At 35.9% G+C, this 17,537-nt stretch overlaps 1 protein-coding gene across 3 annotated transcripts in view; it reads right to left on the bottom strand.

Annotated features, from left to right (window-relative positions):
• The window catches only part of LOC138701889 (rho GTPase-activating protein 44-like), a 50,472-nt gene extending 45,068 nt beyond the window's left edge, over window positions 1-5,404 (bottom strand). For 2 of the 3 annotated variants that reach the window (XM_069829236.1, XM_069829238.1), the window contains exons 1-2: window positions 5,216-5,404; window positions 1,561-1,754 (exon numbers count right to left, since the gene is read on the bottom strand). In XM_069829236.1, the coding sequence (XP_069685337.1) occupies window positions 1,561-1,613 (53 nt within the window). In that variant the 5' untranslated portion in view covers window positions 1,614-1,754; window positions 5,216-5,404. Of the gene's footprint in view, window positions 1-1,560; window positions 1,755-4,961; window positions 5,106-5,215 lie in introns of those variants that run through there. The other variant, XM_069829237.1, reaches the window with a different exon arrangement.
• Window positions 5,405-17,537: the final 12,133 nt, after the last annotated feature.

Here is a 17,537-nt window from a genome sequence, read left to right as displayed (position 1 = left end):
TAGAAATAATTCTGCATAGGAGAAAGATGCAACTTCTGACGTCTCTAGTAGAACATGTGGAAAGTAAGAGCCAAAGTTTGACAATGCAACTAAAGAACATTCCCCATTTCCTCACTCCGATGGCAGTCACTAAGCTGGAGGGCAGACAGATGGACGGGCAGGCAGATAAGCGTGGAAGGGAAGTTAGGGAATATACAGAGTGGATGGTAACCTCTGCACCAAAATTCAAGAGATAATTCTACATGTTAAATATAGCAAAACTTTTATTACAATTTTCCTTCGATGAAGCACCGTTAAGATGGAAAAAAATAGTCTTTGCTCAATGTTTAAAGCACTACATTGCGGACTGATTGCTATACAAGCAGATAGGTAAAAATAATCTGAACAGTTAATGTCTTGAACCTTTTTTGCAAATTAAACCGTTTAGCCAAGAATTAAAACTTTCCAAATTAAACCATTTAGCCATGAATTTAAAATAAATAATAGCGAAAATTGTTGAAATAAATCTTGCAACGCAGCACACGTAGCGTATTACCGACTGAGTACAGCAGAGGGGGAGGGAAAGGTAAGGAGTGCAGACCATGCTTCCTTAGAGTTATTGCAATACCCATGATGTTGCCAAATGCTTCACAGAAATATAACGATTTCCTCTAAAATAGTGAATGTTAGAGAAATGATCTATTACCGGTTTCATTTTGGTGCAGATATTACTATCCACTCTGTATATATGTGGCAATATCTTGTGTGGCATCATGAAGGTGTGTGACGTATCCAGTTCCCATTGGCTGAGAGATTTGTGGAGCGGTTGTGAGTTAAAAGTAGGCTATATGTTACGGACATGTCAAAAGTTGCTTCTTTCTTGAGACCACAATAGAGTTGATTTTGACCTCATCACCATTTCTTGTTTTTTTTATTTCAATTAATAAAGACCTCTTAAACTGTTACTAAAAGTTATTTTATATACATCTACCAGAATAAATTAACTCACAGATACTAAAATCTGTGGTATGACATACCAGGCAAAGGATGACCAGTCAGATTGCTAGCTTCATGTCCACATGAATTAGCAGAGGTATACGATCATCCAATCAGTACGAGGGTAATGTGTGGTCAGCATGATGAGCTCCCCTCCCCTCCCCCTCTAACCATTACTGGATTTGGGTACTCACTGTAGATTTCGAAATTCAAAACAATGTTGGGTGAGCGCAGGTCTCATGTAGACCTACTGATAGAGGTTTCAAGAGAAAATTTCTTCCCCCATGAAGATTCAAATCAGCATTCTGTATCGCTAGTCCAAGGTATGACACCTTAAATCACACACCTATAATGCAGGACCTCAAAGATACAAGTAGGCCTACTGAGTATGAACAAAATTAATCTAATAATTTGGGAGAAATCGTTGTCCAAAACCATATTTTTGTTAGGAATGATGCGAAAAAACGTGTATTTCCGCTAAAATTTTGAAACAGATTCTTTCAGCATCACAATACGTTCTCTCCATACCTCTTATAATGAGAAAGTAATAAGTCCATTCAAATTAAAATAGCTAATTAAACTCACCTTGAAAACCTTTGATCTGCAAGTTGCTTGACTCGAAAGAACTGCTTCTTCATTTTGAGAGCTGAAGTTTGCAATTCTCTGTCAGACTTTGTACTTCCGCAACATTAAGTTTGGTTTCGGCAAATTCAACACCAACTTAATATGACATCTCTCCTCATTTCATAGATTCAGGTTATATCAAAACGTAACATTTCCTAAGAATAAAAGAGAATTCTTCATTACTCAATAACGTTAACAATAAAAGTTTGAGGAATGAACTTCCCTATTTAAAATACGAATCAAGGAATAACAACACATATGACTTTGACATTTCGTATCTCGTAAACATGGAGTGACGCGTAACTAAGAGCAGAAACGTGTTTAACATATTATTGGCCTCTAAAGCTAAATAAAAACTGCCTTGGTAGCTACTACATGACTAATAAAGGGAGTGGTCTAGATTTAGATAAGTGATAAAATGAGGAAGACAGCTTACAACTATGACTTCCCTCTTTCTCACTATTTACAGAGAAGACTGAATAGAAATAGCATGTCCTTTAATCAGTGAGATAACCACAACTAGAGGATTCCACACTCATATAATTTACAATCTTCTCGAATAAATTTCTGCTTTCTCTTGAAAGAAGAGATGGTCAGCCAACACGTGATAAAATATCACTCTGAATTCGATGCGGAACTTATAATATAGGCCTATGTACGTCAAACGAATAACTTCAGCTCTGTTCGATATGTGACAGTGACAGACAATCAAAACAAGTTTATTTCGTTACGAAATTTACAATTACACTAAAGATAAAGTGGTATTCCTTTACAACTGCATTACCACGCTAAGGTATAATAATGTATTCATATGTGGTGGCTTCTAGTAGAGTCACGTGTATAGTAAACAATAATTAGCAAAGAAGAATTGCTACTTACAGACCTGTTACTAAATCTACGTATTACTCTGTGAAAAGATTTATTAAATCTACATACTTAGACTTCAACAAACAAAATTTGATAACACAATCTCAAGGGAAAAAATGGAACTTTCTGCATCAAAATCCACAGTTAATTCCCGATTTACCACGCAAATCGTCTGTAGCTGCATTTAGAGTGGCAAATGGCCATGATTGTTCGGTCAAACACCTGCATAGAATTGGAATATATTAGTCCCCTAACTGCCCATTGTGCAATTCAAACCAAGAAATGGATTCGGAATACCTCAAAATCTGTGCTTCAGTGGCTGACCATGATAATATCTTTGAAAAATATTGGAGTGCAAGAGGTCAAATTACTTTATTGTCAAACGCCTAGCATTAGAAAACAACATAGTAAACAAATGGAACATTGAATGCTGGCACCAATCTCGCATTGAAATAAGGGTGAGAAAATAGCAGTGAAAATGGAGGACGGCAGAGAGGTGCGAGGAGGCGGAATTACTCTGTCGAAGTGTTATAGGTAGGCGACAGAGAGGGGTAGCACATTTCACTTCCATAAGTCTGCTTACTTAGCACAGAGAAAAAACGAATTTCCGTAAGACCGAATTAGTGACGGGTTAGGTTCGTTTAGGCTTTTGGTATGCCTACCGGTACTCATAATTGTTTAAAAATGAGCCCTTTCTTTCAAGGTATACCGAAAACCTAAACTAATTAACCTTACTTAACATGTCACTGATTCGACTTCACGAAAACTAACTTTTTCTCTGTGATCAGTAGGAAACGCACGGAAATGAGATGTGCTGCCCCTCCCTGCCGCCTACCTGTTTCTACCCCGCTCGAGCGATTTCCGACTGCCCACACCTCTCTGCCAGCCATCACTTTCACAGCAACATTTGAACCTTATTTTCGGTCGGCACTCATTTTTTTTCCTCTACGATACATATTGCCTCTACTAGAACCCCAGAGGACCCAAGGATATAAATACATATATTGTACCTTAACGTGGTAACGCAATAGTAAAGAAATACCGATAAAGTAAGCTGATAATCTCAACCTGGTACAACAAATTTGAACAATTTCCAAAACAGTTCACTCTTCCACCAGAAAACAGATGCATATTTACGATGCGCTACTTAAGCGTAAACGAATGAAGCGGAACATACAACGAAAAAATCGCTAAGCAATAACTAAAGATCTAAACCAAGCAAACCACAACAAATCAAATTTCACCTAACATAAACGATTGTTCTTGGGAAATCAGTATGTTTACAGCAAGAATAAAGTTAATTACACAGTCAATATGACGACAGACGTATGACCAACTAATGCTGTCATTTGTTCCATTATGTAACAGCAGAGCGGGTCTAGGACTGTTGTGAAAGCACCAGCAAAACATTAATTTAAATGCTATCATAATTAAGTTTAAAAAAAAAACAGGCACTGGACCGAAAAACAAAGGGAATCAATATCCATATATAGGCCTACAAATTATTATGCGTCAATTCAAACTTAGTCATATGTAACTCAATCAAATAGAAACGTAACAACAGACACAGATAAGCTTACTAATACATACCTAAAAATATTAACAAAATCATTAAATCTAAACATTTTTCGCGCATGGCAATAAATGCACAAATTATAATTACAAACCGTCATTAACTTAGTGATCGATCAAAGCAACATTATTCCTCTTACACGACGGCAGACAGGGACTACATCTTCAAGAAAAGAAACACGGGCAACTAACAGTAAGTAATAAACGGTACACTCTGTTTATTTACATTTGAAATGTCAACTTCATGCCACGATTGTATTGCCGGCATGTCCGTCTAATGAAAGAATAAAGGTCTTATTATGAAATCCTAGAAGAGATATGAAAAAAGGTTTTGCATACTATTACAAATATCCACAATTGCAGCATTAAATACTGACTGCAGCTTCTCTCTATCGTGTTTTATTATGACTCAATCAAAATATTTAAGTAGGCCTAAGCTATTTTATGAATATTTAGCATGAAATGAAATATCCATTGACAGAGATTTTGATATAAATGCAGTCATACGTTTACAAATTAAAATTTTAAGTTACTAATAATAGAAAGCAAAATGAGTGGGCGGCAATGTCAACAAAAATGGACTTTGACATAAACCTTAATGCATGCGCTTATACATTACAAAATAAATAATCAAGTTACTTTTTATAGAATGTCAATTAAAACATTGGTACCAAAACATCTCCGTTCATTTCAATGCACTTTGTGAGAGGTCTCGATTGAACATAGATAACAATCTGCAGACGTACTATATATTATAAAGACAAAATATATTGACAGAACGATGCTACATATGTGATAAGAATATTTAGGTATACTGACGATATGAAATTACTTTTAATATAAGTGCATACACATCTTCAAAAACGATATGTTCATAGTTAGAATTCTACAAAATTTGTAACACTTCTTCCACAAGAACTTACAGCACTGAACTTTTCCAAATTGCGAGGGGGAAGAGCGTTAGCAGGTTATCATTGACCATAAAAGCTGATTGCAGAATAGCCACTCTTAACAAGAGAGCAGTCAACGCTACAATTGGCACTGTGCAGACTAGGACTCAATAAAGACTAATTTAAAACACACTAATCAAGCATATATGCCCAGCCCATTACAGCAGACATAATGGCTGAGTGATCTCATCCTGTTAACAAGCGTTAAGTAATAAAGATGTATTTACCGGTTTCTCGCACTTTAATTATTATGAAAGACTTTGTAAATTCCTGAGCTTTCTATTTGCTCTGCACACATACGCAGATACCTAGTTGCACAAAATATCACACGTCCTAATAAAACTAAATCACCACTTTCTTCCTTCTCTTCCAATGATTCCATATACGTATATCGACTTGGCTCTAAAATTCGATACATCGAATGTAGTGAAATGACCTGAGGTTCGATTATCAAATAACATAGTAGTAAAATATTATAGTCTTCCATAATGTAAAATTAAGCAGTATAAACATGTCAATGATAGAAAAAATATTACACCTCTGTCAAATATTATTCAACTAAAATGTGTATGTACGTTTTCCTTGCAAGTTTGATATACTAAAGTACAAAATATGATGTGAGAAGGGAACAACAAAGATAGTTATATATATCTTCAGAAGTAAGAACTTTGAATTTTCATGTCACCAAATTACACCAATCCCACAACACTCGTATTGCTCCCCTCCCCCCTCGCCAAGAACAAAAACCATACGTGCACTGTTCGCCAAAGACTATATATGATTCTATGACTGTAATTCTGTATTGTTACGATAGTATCATTTATGTCGACATAGAAGTTAGTTATTAATCCGTCAGAGTCGCCCTAAGCAAAGTTCTCATCAGAGCCATCTGTAGTCCATGCGCTAGAGCAAAATATTCATCTATGCCAGAATGAATGAAGATTGAAGACAGAAAAACGAGATTTCAGGTCAGCAACGATTAAGGCGCGCAGTTCGAACGTTGCGCGGAAGCTATGTCATTTAGAGCTCTATAGGGGAAGCTGTTGGTATCTAGGGACAGTTTTTTAAATTTCAATTTTTTAAATTTTTGGGGAAAATTTTAGAACACGGACTGCACCTACCAAATTATGTCTTAAAATACTAAAAAGAGCAAATTTGTCTGCGTTTGTCGAATGCGCATCATTATATTTACGAAAAGGTACGTTTCAGTGCCAATAATTTATTTTGTGTGCACAAGGTTGGAATTTTGAAGTAAGAGGGAAAGGGTGCAGTCCGTGTTCTGGAGTTTATCCAATTTTTGTATAAGCTTTCATAACTTTTTATTATTAACAACAGTATCTTTGAAGTGTAAAGTATCTTAGAAAAAATAAGATTTCTCTTTTGGAATCACCAGGTATTAGTCGCGCGGATGGTAAACGACCCGATGGTCTCACCTTAATTTCATGGTCTAGAGGAAAATACTCGTATTTAATTTGGGACTCCACTTGCCGAATACCTCCAGACGCGCAGCATCTGCTGCTGAATTAGCCGCGAAGAAAAAAGTCAATAAATATGCTCATCTTTTAGATAATTATATCTTTATCCCCTTTGCTGTGGAGACCTTCGGACCTTGGAGTCATGACGCTAAAGTTTTGGTATCTCAAATCGGTCCAATTTTGATTTCCATTACTGGTGATCGCCGTTGCACTACTTACTTGCGTCAACGCTTAAGTATTGCTATTCAACACGGAAATGAAATTAGCGTTTTAGGTACTCTTCCCGATCCAGCCCTTTTGACGAACTCTTTCTCCTGTAAAATTTATTATGTTTTCTGTATGTAAATATTTGTATTTAATTTATTTCAGATTTCAATTAATTAATTTTCCTAAAGTGCTACATACTGTCCCTAAGTACATAAGGGTGATGCAACTTGGAACACAGGGTGATGTACACTTGGAACATAGGATGACAACTTGGGACATGTTTCAACATAATATTAATGTAACTGATATTTTATTACGTTTGTAATTGATAAATACCAACTTCACGATATCAGTGTTACGGGATTGATGTTTGGAGCAAGAGGAACGAAACCCAACTTCTCTTCTAAATTCTGTAAGACCCTAGGACTGCACAAATCTTTTCTGAATGAACTGGCCCACCTCATAATTAGAGAGTCAGTCAAACTTTTACGGAACCACGTATATGGACTCTAAATCAGTGTATGGAAAAAATTGACGCAACATTATCATTTTTCTTTTTCCTTCTTAGCTTTCATTGATTCTTCACTTGAAATTTTTTTTTCTTCTGTAAACTGCCATTGTTTGTGTATTTGTTTGCCTTTTTTCTTACTCTTTTAGCTCTCATCATCTATTTGTCCTTGTATTGTTTTGTATGCTTTATCTAATGGCAGCCTCTAATTTGAGAAAGCTCTGATAAATAAAAAATAAAAATACAATTTACTGTTTTCTAATTATTATTGATAGGTTTTGCCTTTAAATTTATTGTAACACCAATAGTGATAATGTTGCTAAGCATAAAGTTTTAAAATAGTTCTCAAATTTCTGTGTCTGTTGTTACGTTTCTATTTGATTGAGTTACATGATTAAGTTTTAATAGCGCATATAATTTTTATTGATTCCCTCAAAGATTGTCGGTGAGGTCCTGTTACACCCTGCATATTATACATTATATTACATTATGTCAATGGTTCCCAGAATGTGTTTTACGAATCCACAGGGATCCGCCAACAGTTACCAGGGAATCCGCGATTTATTATGTCCTTTTATTTAATAACAAAATAATATGTTGTTTCGTTTAGGAATATCTATAATATGTTCGGAGACTTATTTAGGGGATAGTTTTTAGTTATATTTGTCAATAATGTGTTGTAACTTTACAGTGAAAGTTTCCTCTTCGCTATGTAGCATACATGATCGTAAAATGGGAAGAGTTTTGTTGAATACAGTACTCGGAAAGGCAGAGTCATAAAAGGGAAGAAAAAATATTGATATTCTGTAAGCAGTAACTAAAAGATGTTAAAAGGAAACTAATTTTTACAGCTGAAGCAATTTTTATCTTCTAGTGATCCTCAGACAGCCACGGTGGAATGATGGACACCGAATTTCTAAAATGAAACATTGAAAGTATCGCTCAACCCACTTACCGCGTTACGAAAACAGTAACTTTAAAAATGGGTAACTCCTTTTTTTTTTTTTTTTACATGTTGAAAGTCTCTACTTTTCAGAATGTTGAAGGGCAAGGTTTGCCTTTTTTTCCCCTTTTTTTCACTGAACTTGTTAGACCATCATGTCTCGTTTTTATAATTTTATTTCTCTCCCAATTCTAAGAGCACGCGTAACAAAGGTTTTTATTTTCAAGAGACATATATGTGCCACTTTTTCTTACAAAGTAAAGATTTCTTGTCCTTCAGCTTTCTAAAAATCCTTCTCCAGTACTTCGACTTTAAACATCAGTTTTTTTTTTACTATCAGTTCAGTTCGATAGTCACTCTCGACGGCTCTACATTAGTGTTAAGTTAGTCCGAAGTATTAAGTATAAGTTTTTCGAACAGTGAAAGCGGATTCTTTTGTAGCGAAAAGAGCATAGAGTTTCCTGACAAAGCATGTCATTAGTTATTAATATTCATCCATGTGTTTGTGTTAGAAATCTGTGTAACGTGTTTATGAAAAGCCGTGAGGCTACAGTTTCTAGCATAATACACTTGAAGAGTCCACTGCAAGAATGATGGATGTCATTTGGAATACATTTTGCAGGAGAAGTAATTGAAAGTTTGAAATGCTTGGCGCTCAAAGCTTAACTGAGATTTTCCGATCATTACTGGACAATGACTATCAGTGTTAATGCCATATAGTAGTAGTAGTAGTAGTAGGGTTTAAGAAGGGCGCGTCAGCTACTATGGCTATTTGCGCCCTTATCTAAAATTCTTAATATAACAAAGACATAAATAATAAAATAATCAGAGCGCTAAAAAGAACTAAAAAGCGTTGTCACGGTAAAAGGAGGCACGTTAATGCCATATAACTCTCTATGTACATTCTATATGTCTAAAGCTATGCATTGACAGTCTTGGTTCATTTTCAACAAGAAAGTGACATCCATCATTCTTGCAGTGGACTCTTCACTTGTTAAATATTAATTTTCGTACAGTGTCATTTCTATCGATCGATGGCTAGTAAAAACAAAGGTAAGTATTTACTGGCTTTTAAGGAACTCGGAGGTTCATTGCCACCCCCACATAAGCCAGCCATTGGTCCCTATCCTGAGCAAGATTAATCCATTCTCTTTCATCATATCCCACCTCCCTCAAATCCATTTTAATATTATCTTCCCATCTACGTCTCGGCCTCCCTAAAGATCTTTTTCCCTCCGGCCTCCCAACTAAAACAAAGGTAAGTAACAAAGAAAAAATCAGAATATTGTTATCGCCTAGATGTCCCACCAGACATAGAATTCAACTTTCTTCGATTTTCTCCAACTTCAAAGAAATTTTGTCAGACGAGGTAACAGCAACATTCATGATAGCACTTACTGAAATTGTATAAATACTAGTATACAGCAGTATAGAGCTCCATTGTAAGCATGTCCATTTTGTATTACTTTTTCTTATATATGGTAATTTGCTTTCTAAATCGAGCGTCAAAACACGGGAATTAATATTACATTGTAAGGTGTTAGACCAGAAGGGAAGCTCTACTGTTTTCATGAACTAATGGCTATGCATGTCAATGTGTTGTCTATGTTAAATAAGGATATTCAGTTGATATGAACCTTTCAAGATTATCGAAAATACAAGAGCATTCTGTATGTTATAAACTTAAAGCCCTAAAGAAAGTGCCATGTGTTACCTATACGAAGTGTTACATAATATTAATTTGAGGAACCCCGAACTTTTTTTTTAAATTCGAAAGTTATCCGTGAGAAAAAAGTTTGGATATCCTATATTACATTATATATGTTACGTTATATATTACATTATGTATAGGAAATAATCACCATTTGCGAGAAAATACCAGTATTAATACCATACTCACTTCACATAATCGATAGTTTTTAGATGGTGTTCATTTGTCACGGTTTATCCTTGCCATCCAAATTTTTCTTCTTTTTTTCTCTCTCTGCTCTCGAAGTAGTGTATCCGATAAATATGTGTACATTTCTCTTATCTTGGGTAACATCCATATGCACAACACAATGGCATTTTACTGTCTTTAAACCAAGAAGAAAACTGATTTAATTGAATTTAATGGTTTTCTTATGCTATTACTAGCGGGCTTTGGGTCCAGAGCAGCGTGCGAGGTCACGTGAACCAATCAGAGCGCCGCATCGACGGCAAGCGGCAGGGGAACAGTTTAGGTACTCTTGTCTATAATATAGAGCTCTAGTAAGATCGTGATCCACATGGTGGGGGGAAAAAGAACAGACTTCCATATTTCAGTTGCCTAGTACTTACTTACTTACTGGCTTTTAAGGAACCTGAAGGTTCATTGCCGCCCTCACATAAGCCCGCCATTGGTCCCTATCCTGAGCAAGATTAATCCAGTCCCTACCATCATATCCCACCTCCCTCAAATCCATTTTAATATTATCTTCCCACCTACGTCTCGGCCTCCCCAAAGGTCTTTTTCCCTCCGGCCTCCCAACTAACACTCTATATGCATTTCTGGATTCGCCCATACGTGCTACATGTCCTGCCCATCTAAAACGTCTGGATTTTATGTTCCTAATTATGTCAGGTGAAGAATACAATGCGTGCAGCTCTGCGTTGTGTAACTTTCTCCATTCTCCTGTAACTTCATCCCTCTTAGCCCCAAATATTTTCTTAAGAACCTTATTCTCAAACACCTCAGTTGCTTAGTAACTGAGGAAAACCCAAGCAAAGCTAGAGCCATTCTCAACTCTACTACCCAGAGTATTTCTAGCAATAGCGTAACATTTCAATCACAAAGGCAGCACTTGATTATGCACAAAAGTTTGAGATTAACTTTCTTTGGCGAATGAACAATTTATTGTCGTAAATGATTTTCTCCAAATGTTCTAAAAACTCTTAGCGGTACAAACTGTAACACAAGTTTCGTAAAATTACTTACGCAGATTGAGTTTAATTCTTTAACATTTCGCTTTAGTAGATCTAAATAATGCATTTTAGAAAAAAAATAGAAACTAAATTAATATTTTCAATTTTGCTTGAAGCAAACTAACATAAAAGTTGGTTAGTGGGGTTTAAAAAGGGCGCGTCAGCTACTACGGCTATTCGCGCCCTTAAATAGCATAAAAATTACAATCACTAACCTAAGAACTTCAACTTTCCGAAACTAATTTTAATGAAATGTTATATCTGCCCAACATTTCGTCGAGACTTTTCAGGAATCCATTTCTATTGGCCTCAAGAATGCGTCGATTCTACGCCAACATTGTACACAATCTTTCTTTAATATTTTTCCATTACAAACAGTTCGAATGTTGTGTTAATATAATCTATATTCATTAACATTCATGTTCGAATACGGCGAAGAGCATTAGCAGACTACTGGAAAATTGTCTTTTAAATGCTTTAATTCCACAATCTTTCATAGTGGATAATTTCAAGGAAAAATTGTTCTGGATCCGGGTATCGATCCCGGGACCCTTCGCTTAGTGCGCGAACGTTCTACCGACTGAGCTACCCCAGGAACTATACACGACACCGTCACAATTTTTCCTTTTTATATTCACACAAAGGAAAAGGAAAAATTGTGACTGTGTCGTGTATAGTTTCTGGGGTAGCTCAGTCGGTAGAGCGTTCGCGCGTTAAGCGAAGGGCCCCGGGATCGATACCCGGCTCCGGAACAATTTTTCCTTGAAATTATTCAAACCTTCTTTACAGAGAGCTACTACCTGAAAGCCAGATTTGTATAATCTTTCATAGTACTAGCTGTAGGCTAAATATAACAAACCCTGACTCCATTCTTAATCATCTCCTGGCAAATGAAGTAATATCCAAATATTAACTCTCGCCTATAGTGGCTTTTCAACTGGATCCATTTTAGTTGAAGCAATGTACCTTCTGAAAATTACGTAATCCTTGCAAGGAGACCAGAGAATCGAACCTGAAGAATTAGTGACAATGTGATTACAGTCTAGAATATAGTCGCGAAGCTCAATACGTAGTAAATATGCAAACATTAGGTAGTTGCTCACCACTAGGATCGCTAATATCGCCTCATTACAGGCAATGCAAAATAGTACCGTCACAGTCTATTGTTTCTAGCACCCTCAAAACTCAAGCTTCGTGACTGTATATAGTAGACTGTGATGTGATCCAGGTTGAAACATATCTAATCCACGAAAGCACGCGACTCCAAAGGCCCGAAAAACAGAAATTTGTCCCTGCCAAGCTCATACCACATACGAGAAAATGTATTTCCTCAAACATTTCTACTACTACTATGATGGAATCACAGCCCAAAGTCGAGTCTTAGCCCCCTCAATTTTCTTCCTCCAACTGTCCCTGTCCTGTGCTAATCTGAGATTAGTAATCTCCTCCAGGCAGTTGTTCCGAGATAGTCCTGAGAATCGATCGTTACCGCATCTATCCATCTATTTTTGAGTCTTCCAATTGGTCCTTTACCACTTATTTTCCCTTCTAAGATCTTCTTTGGTATTCTGTTCCCTTCCATCCGATAGACATGTCCGGCCCATTCAAGCCTCCTTAATTTGATGAAAGTAACAATATCAAAACTTCTATATAATTTATATAGCTCGCTATTATAACGTATTCTCCACTGCATATTTTCTTGCACCGGTCCAAAAATTCTTCTGAGTATTTTGCGTTCAAATATACCTAGTTTAGCTTCTGTCTCCTTAGATAATGTCCAAGTTTCGCTTGCATAACAGAGAATACTTCTAATAATTGTTTTGTATATTTTAAGTTTTGTTTCCTTGTGCACACAGTTAGATTTCAATATTGCGCTTAATGCAAAATAGGCCTTATTGGCTGCAGTGATTCGACTCTGTACTTCAATTAATTCGTTATTGTTACTTGTCATTACTGTTCCAAGATATTTAAACTTCTCAGTTTCTTCAAACATGTTTATCGTCAGATTAGGAGGGTTGTATATATTCTGTTTATTTCTTATTTGTGTCATCCGTTTGGTTTTACTTGCATTAATCTGCAACCCGATTTTAGCGGCTCCTTGTTCCGGGTCTTTATACACTTCTTCTATTGCTGTCAACGACCGTCCCATAACATCCAAGTCATCTGCGTATCCTACTATTTGAACGCTTTTGTAAAATAAAGTGCTGTTAGGATCTATACCTGTCTGTGTTATCACCCAATGTAAAGCAAGATTGAAGAGCATTGGTGCTAGAGCATCCCCTTGTTTCAGCCCATTATCAATATTAAATTGTTCTGTTGAACCACCATATATCTTCACTTCAGCCTTGGTTTCTGCCATGGTCATCTTGACGAGTCTGATTATCTTTGGATGTATCCCTTGATGAATCATAATTTTGTTTAATCCTTGTCTATTAATGCTGTCATAAGCTGTTCTGAAATCTACAAACAAATGGTATAAGTTGAGATTATACTCCCAGAACTTTTCTGTCATGCCTTTAACAGTCTAAATTTGATCTATGGTCGACCTTCCTGCACGGAAGCCTGCTTGGTACTTGCCTATGATATTCTCGTAGTATTTCTCCAATCTTTTCCGGAGAATGTAAGTGAATATTTTGTACATTGTACATAGGAGAGTTATGCCTCTATAATTTTGGCACTCTAGTTTGTCTCCTTTTTAATAAATTGGGCAGATTATTCCGACTTTCCATTCACTAGGTATTTGTTCTTCTTGTCATATCTGTTTTACCAGTTTGTATATTGTCTCTACCATATCTTTCCCTCCAGCTTTGATTAGCTCTGCTGGTATTTTATCAATACCCGGAGCTTTACCATTTCCTCAAACATTTCACCACTATAAAATTTGTTATGATTAGTTTAAAATATAACCCTAATATACTATATGTAAAATAGGGTTTATAAATATGGAATAAATACTACTACTACTACTACTACTAGTTACCAGAGTATATTTCACCAGCTCTAGTAGATTCTGTTTCTCAAACTGTTTCACCAATCTAGTAACTTGTGACAATTTTTCACTAGTCACATGATCTGTTTCACTAGTCAGCTGATTGAGTTAATTTGTTTATACCCATTGGTAGGTATTGTTATTTGAGGTTAGGAGGCTAAGTTGTTTGTGTTTTTTACAATTATCCTGTTGAAATATCTGCACTGCCTACATGTTTAGCCTCATTAGAATATAAAGGACGAAATTTAATTAATTACGAGCTGGAGTATCTACCTAAGAAGTTCCGTGTCTGTTGGCTTTTAGCCCAACGCCAAGTGGCTATCCAAGGAAGGATGAATGTAAATCCAAATTAAACTTTTGCAACAAAATACAATATTTATGAATATTATTTTACGTTGATTTTTTTTTAATTTACTAATTTTTCACCAAAAAATACCATCCTCTCCCCTTAAATACATGTTTTAATATACTAATACAATTAACAGGATTAAGGTTATATTTGATTTATTAAACTTTGAGAAGTACAACAATCGTTTGTTCTACGTTGCAACATTTTATACCGGTGGAAGATAAAGCATCTGGTGTAGTACCAACAGGTCCTGCCACAGTTTCATCAGTGGCATGTGTATAGTAATGACCGGAAAATCTGAAACAAAGCAACACAAATTCTTGAGTAGGCTCTGTTGTAAGAGCTCTAAATCGAAAATGTTGCAGTTCTGGAATAGCAAGGCAACAGTTTAATATTTTTCCCAATTCTATTATAACTCTCCTTACTGAAGTAGAAGTCTGAGTTCTAAATCCATCCAATAGCCTATAAAGTGCCAGGGCTGGGCAGTATTTGAAATGCATTTGTATTTTGTACTTTGTAATTTGCAAGGATTTTAGAAAGTATTTTGTATTTAAATACATAAAATTGATGTATTTTGTATTTCAAATACTCAAAATACTTTCTTCTTCTTCTTGTCCTTCAAGTTTTGGATCTGTATTTGAAGAATGAACTTCTGTTTTATTTGCCTACCCATTTCAGATGTGCTAGCCATACACTTAGTTTCCTTGTCACAACTGATTTCCTTAATGCCATAAAGAAATCTCCAACAGCATCAAGGATTCATCACCCAACACTTGCTAAATGTTCAGCATTATGGAATGCGTCTAGGAGACCGAAATTCTCAGGAATTATGTCAGATGTCTTGAAATATTCATTAAAGTTTCCTGCTCAACTCGATGGAATTCTCAAATATTGCAATTCAAACATGATATAAACAGTATATGTGAAAAACTTGGATTGCCAACCTTCAAAGATGTTGAGTTTCAGTACCTTGAAGAATATTGTGCAGTTCTGAAACCCATTGCCGTAGCCCTTGATTTAATGCAAAATGAGAAGACGTGTAATTACAGCCAACTTCTATCCACATTAATTTCCCTAAAAACAGATTACATATTATGTTATCTAGTAATTTACGCCATCTATTCCAAGTAACTCCAATCCTAATGAGTTCGCTTTCATCAAGATTTAAAGCAATGTTTGATCTGACCCTAGAAGCAAATTGAGCTATTTTGGCAGCTTGTTTCCACCCATCATTTAAGATGAGATAGCTACCTGACACTGCCTCACCAAATGATAAGAAGAGGATACAGAATATGTGTGTGAAATCAGCTGAGCAGTTCTCGCTACACCTTTGGTCAGTTCAGACGATGAAGATGACGAAAACAATTTTTATGTTTTCAACTCAAGTACAACAGAGTTTGAAAAGCAAAAAGAAAAGAACTTATCTACTGTGGAGTATGAGCTCATACAATTCTTCAATGGCAAAGGGACAACCCTGTGCTCTCTAGAGAATTACCCAACAGTGAAACAAGCTTTTATAAAGTATAATACAAGTTTGTGTTCCTCTGCGCCTGTAGAAAGACTGTTCTGTTTTGCAGGATTTATTCATTCACCAGCAAGGGGATCCTTACCTGATGAACTTTTTGAGAAACTGGCTTTTTTGAAAGGGAGCAGTAATTATTCATTGTTGACTGGGAAAAGAAAGAATGTTCAGTTACAGTGTTTATATAAAACTTCGAGATAAAAATAATTTTAATGTTAATATAATATTTTAGATTTTCGGTAATATTCTTATTTATTTATATATTGTATCGGGTATTTGAAATACAAATGTATTTTGAGTATTTGAAATACAAATGTATTTTGGTTATTTCTTTAAAGTATTTTGTATTTGTATTTCAAATACTATTCTTTGACGTATTTTCTATTTGTATTTGAAATACTTGGATGACAGTATTTTGCCCAGCCCTGATAGTGCACAATACCATAGACAATGGCAGTCAATGGTAATAGTGAGAAATACAATTTATACATTCGTATTTTCTCGTTATTTCTACATTACAATATTTGAATAAAATTTTCTGCCAATTTTTTTAATTTCATGAAATTCTTCCGCAAACTAGATACACTGAACTAAACCTACATTTTGGAGGACAAGTGTAATTGAAAAAAAAAATGCATTATTGGTGTGCTGATCTAGGTTCCATCGTAATAATAATAATGTAAGGCTATTATTATTATTATTATTATTATTATTATTATTATTATTATTATTATTATTATTATTATTATTATTATTATTATTATTATATGCAGTCCCGCGCCGTGGCGTCGTGGTCTAAGGCATCCTGCCTAGGACTCGCGTTACGGAATGCGCGCTGGTTCGAGTTCTCGTGAGGGAAGGAATTTTCTCATGAAATTTCGGCCTGTGTATGGGACCAGTGCCCACCCAGCATCGTGATTCACTTGGGGAGCTACGATAGGTAGCGAAAATCCGGTTTCGCAAACCAGCTAAAATTGCTGGGGTGATCATCGTGCTAACCACACGATACCTCCATTCTGGTTGGATGATCGTCCACCTCTGCTTTGGCATGTGAACGTGAGGCGAGCAGCCGGCTGGTCGGTCTCGGCCCTTCATGGGCTGTAGCGCCACGGATTTACTTTACTTTATTATTATATTCATAAAATAGTCTTACAAAATATCCCGCGAGGTTTTTATTTCGTTTTGATAAATTCATAAATGTGACACCTCTTGTGGTATATATTATATTCTACAGGGACATCATTTTATTTTTACTTCAATTTTTATTATACCTGAGTTTTTTAATGTACTTCAATCCCAGCCCCTCTACTAGTAAACTTCCAACCGTTCTCAACACAGAACCGAGGCCGCCTATGCGGTCATAGTAAGCAGTACTGAGTTAGTGAGTATAGTACGTTCCAGAAATATGTTCGCGTTTTCCAGTGGCGAAAGGGCTTTCAATATTGAGTCATATTTTCGCACAGGTACTGTCGTCCGTTTGCCTACGTCGCATCCCGGTTTCCACCACTCGCTTCTGTTCGCCCCTCCGTAAAGACTAGTGGCTGGGCTGTCTTAGCTCTTTTCTGAAAATATTAATTTCTGTTAAGAATTGGACGTCTACGTAATATTATACA

This window comes from Periplaneta americana, chromosome 6 (assembly GCF_040183065.1).
Source record: "Periplaneta americana isolate PAMFEO1 chromosome 6, P.americana_PAMFEO1_priV1, whole genome shotgun sequence".
Classification (NCBI taxonomy): Eukaryota; Metazoa; Arthropoda; class Insecta; order Blattodea; family Blattidae; genus Periplaneta; species Periplaneta americana.
The sequence above is the reverse complement of the archived record's forward strand: the minus strand, read 5'-3'. Positions and strand labels throughout refer to the sequence as shown.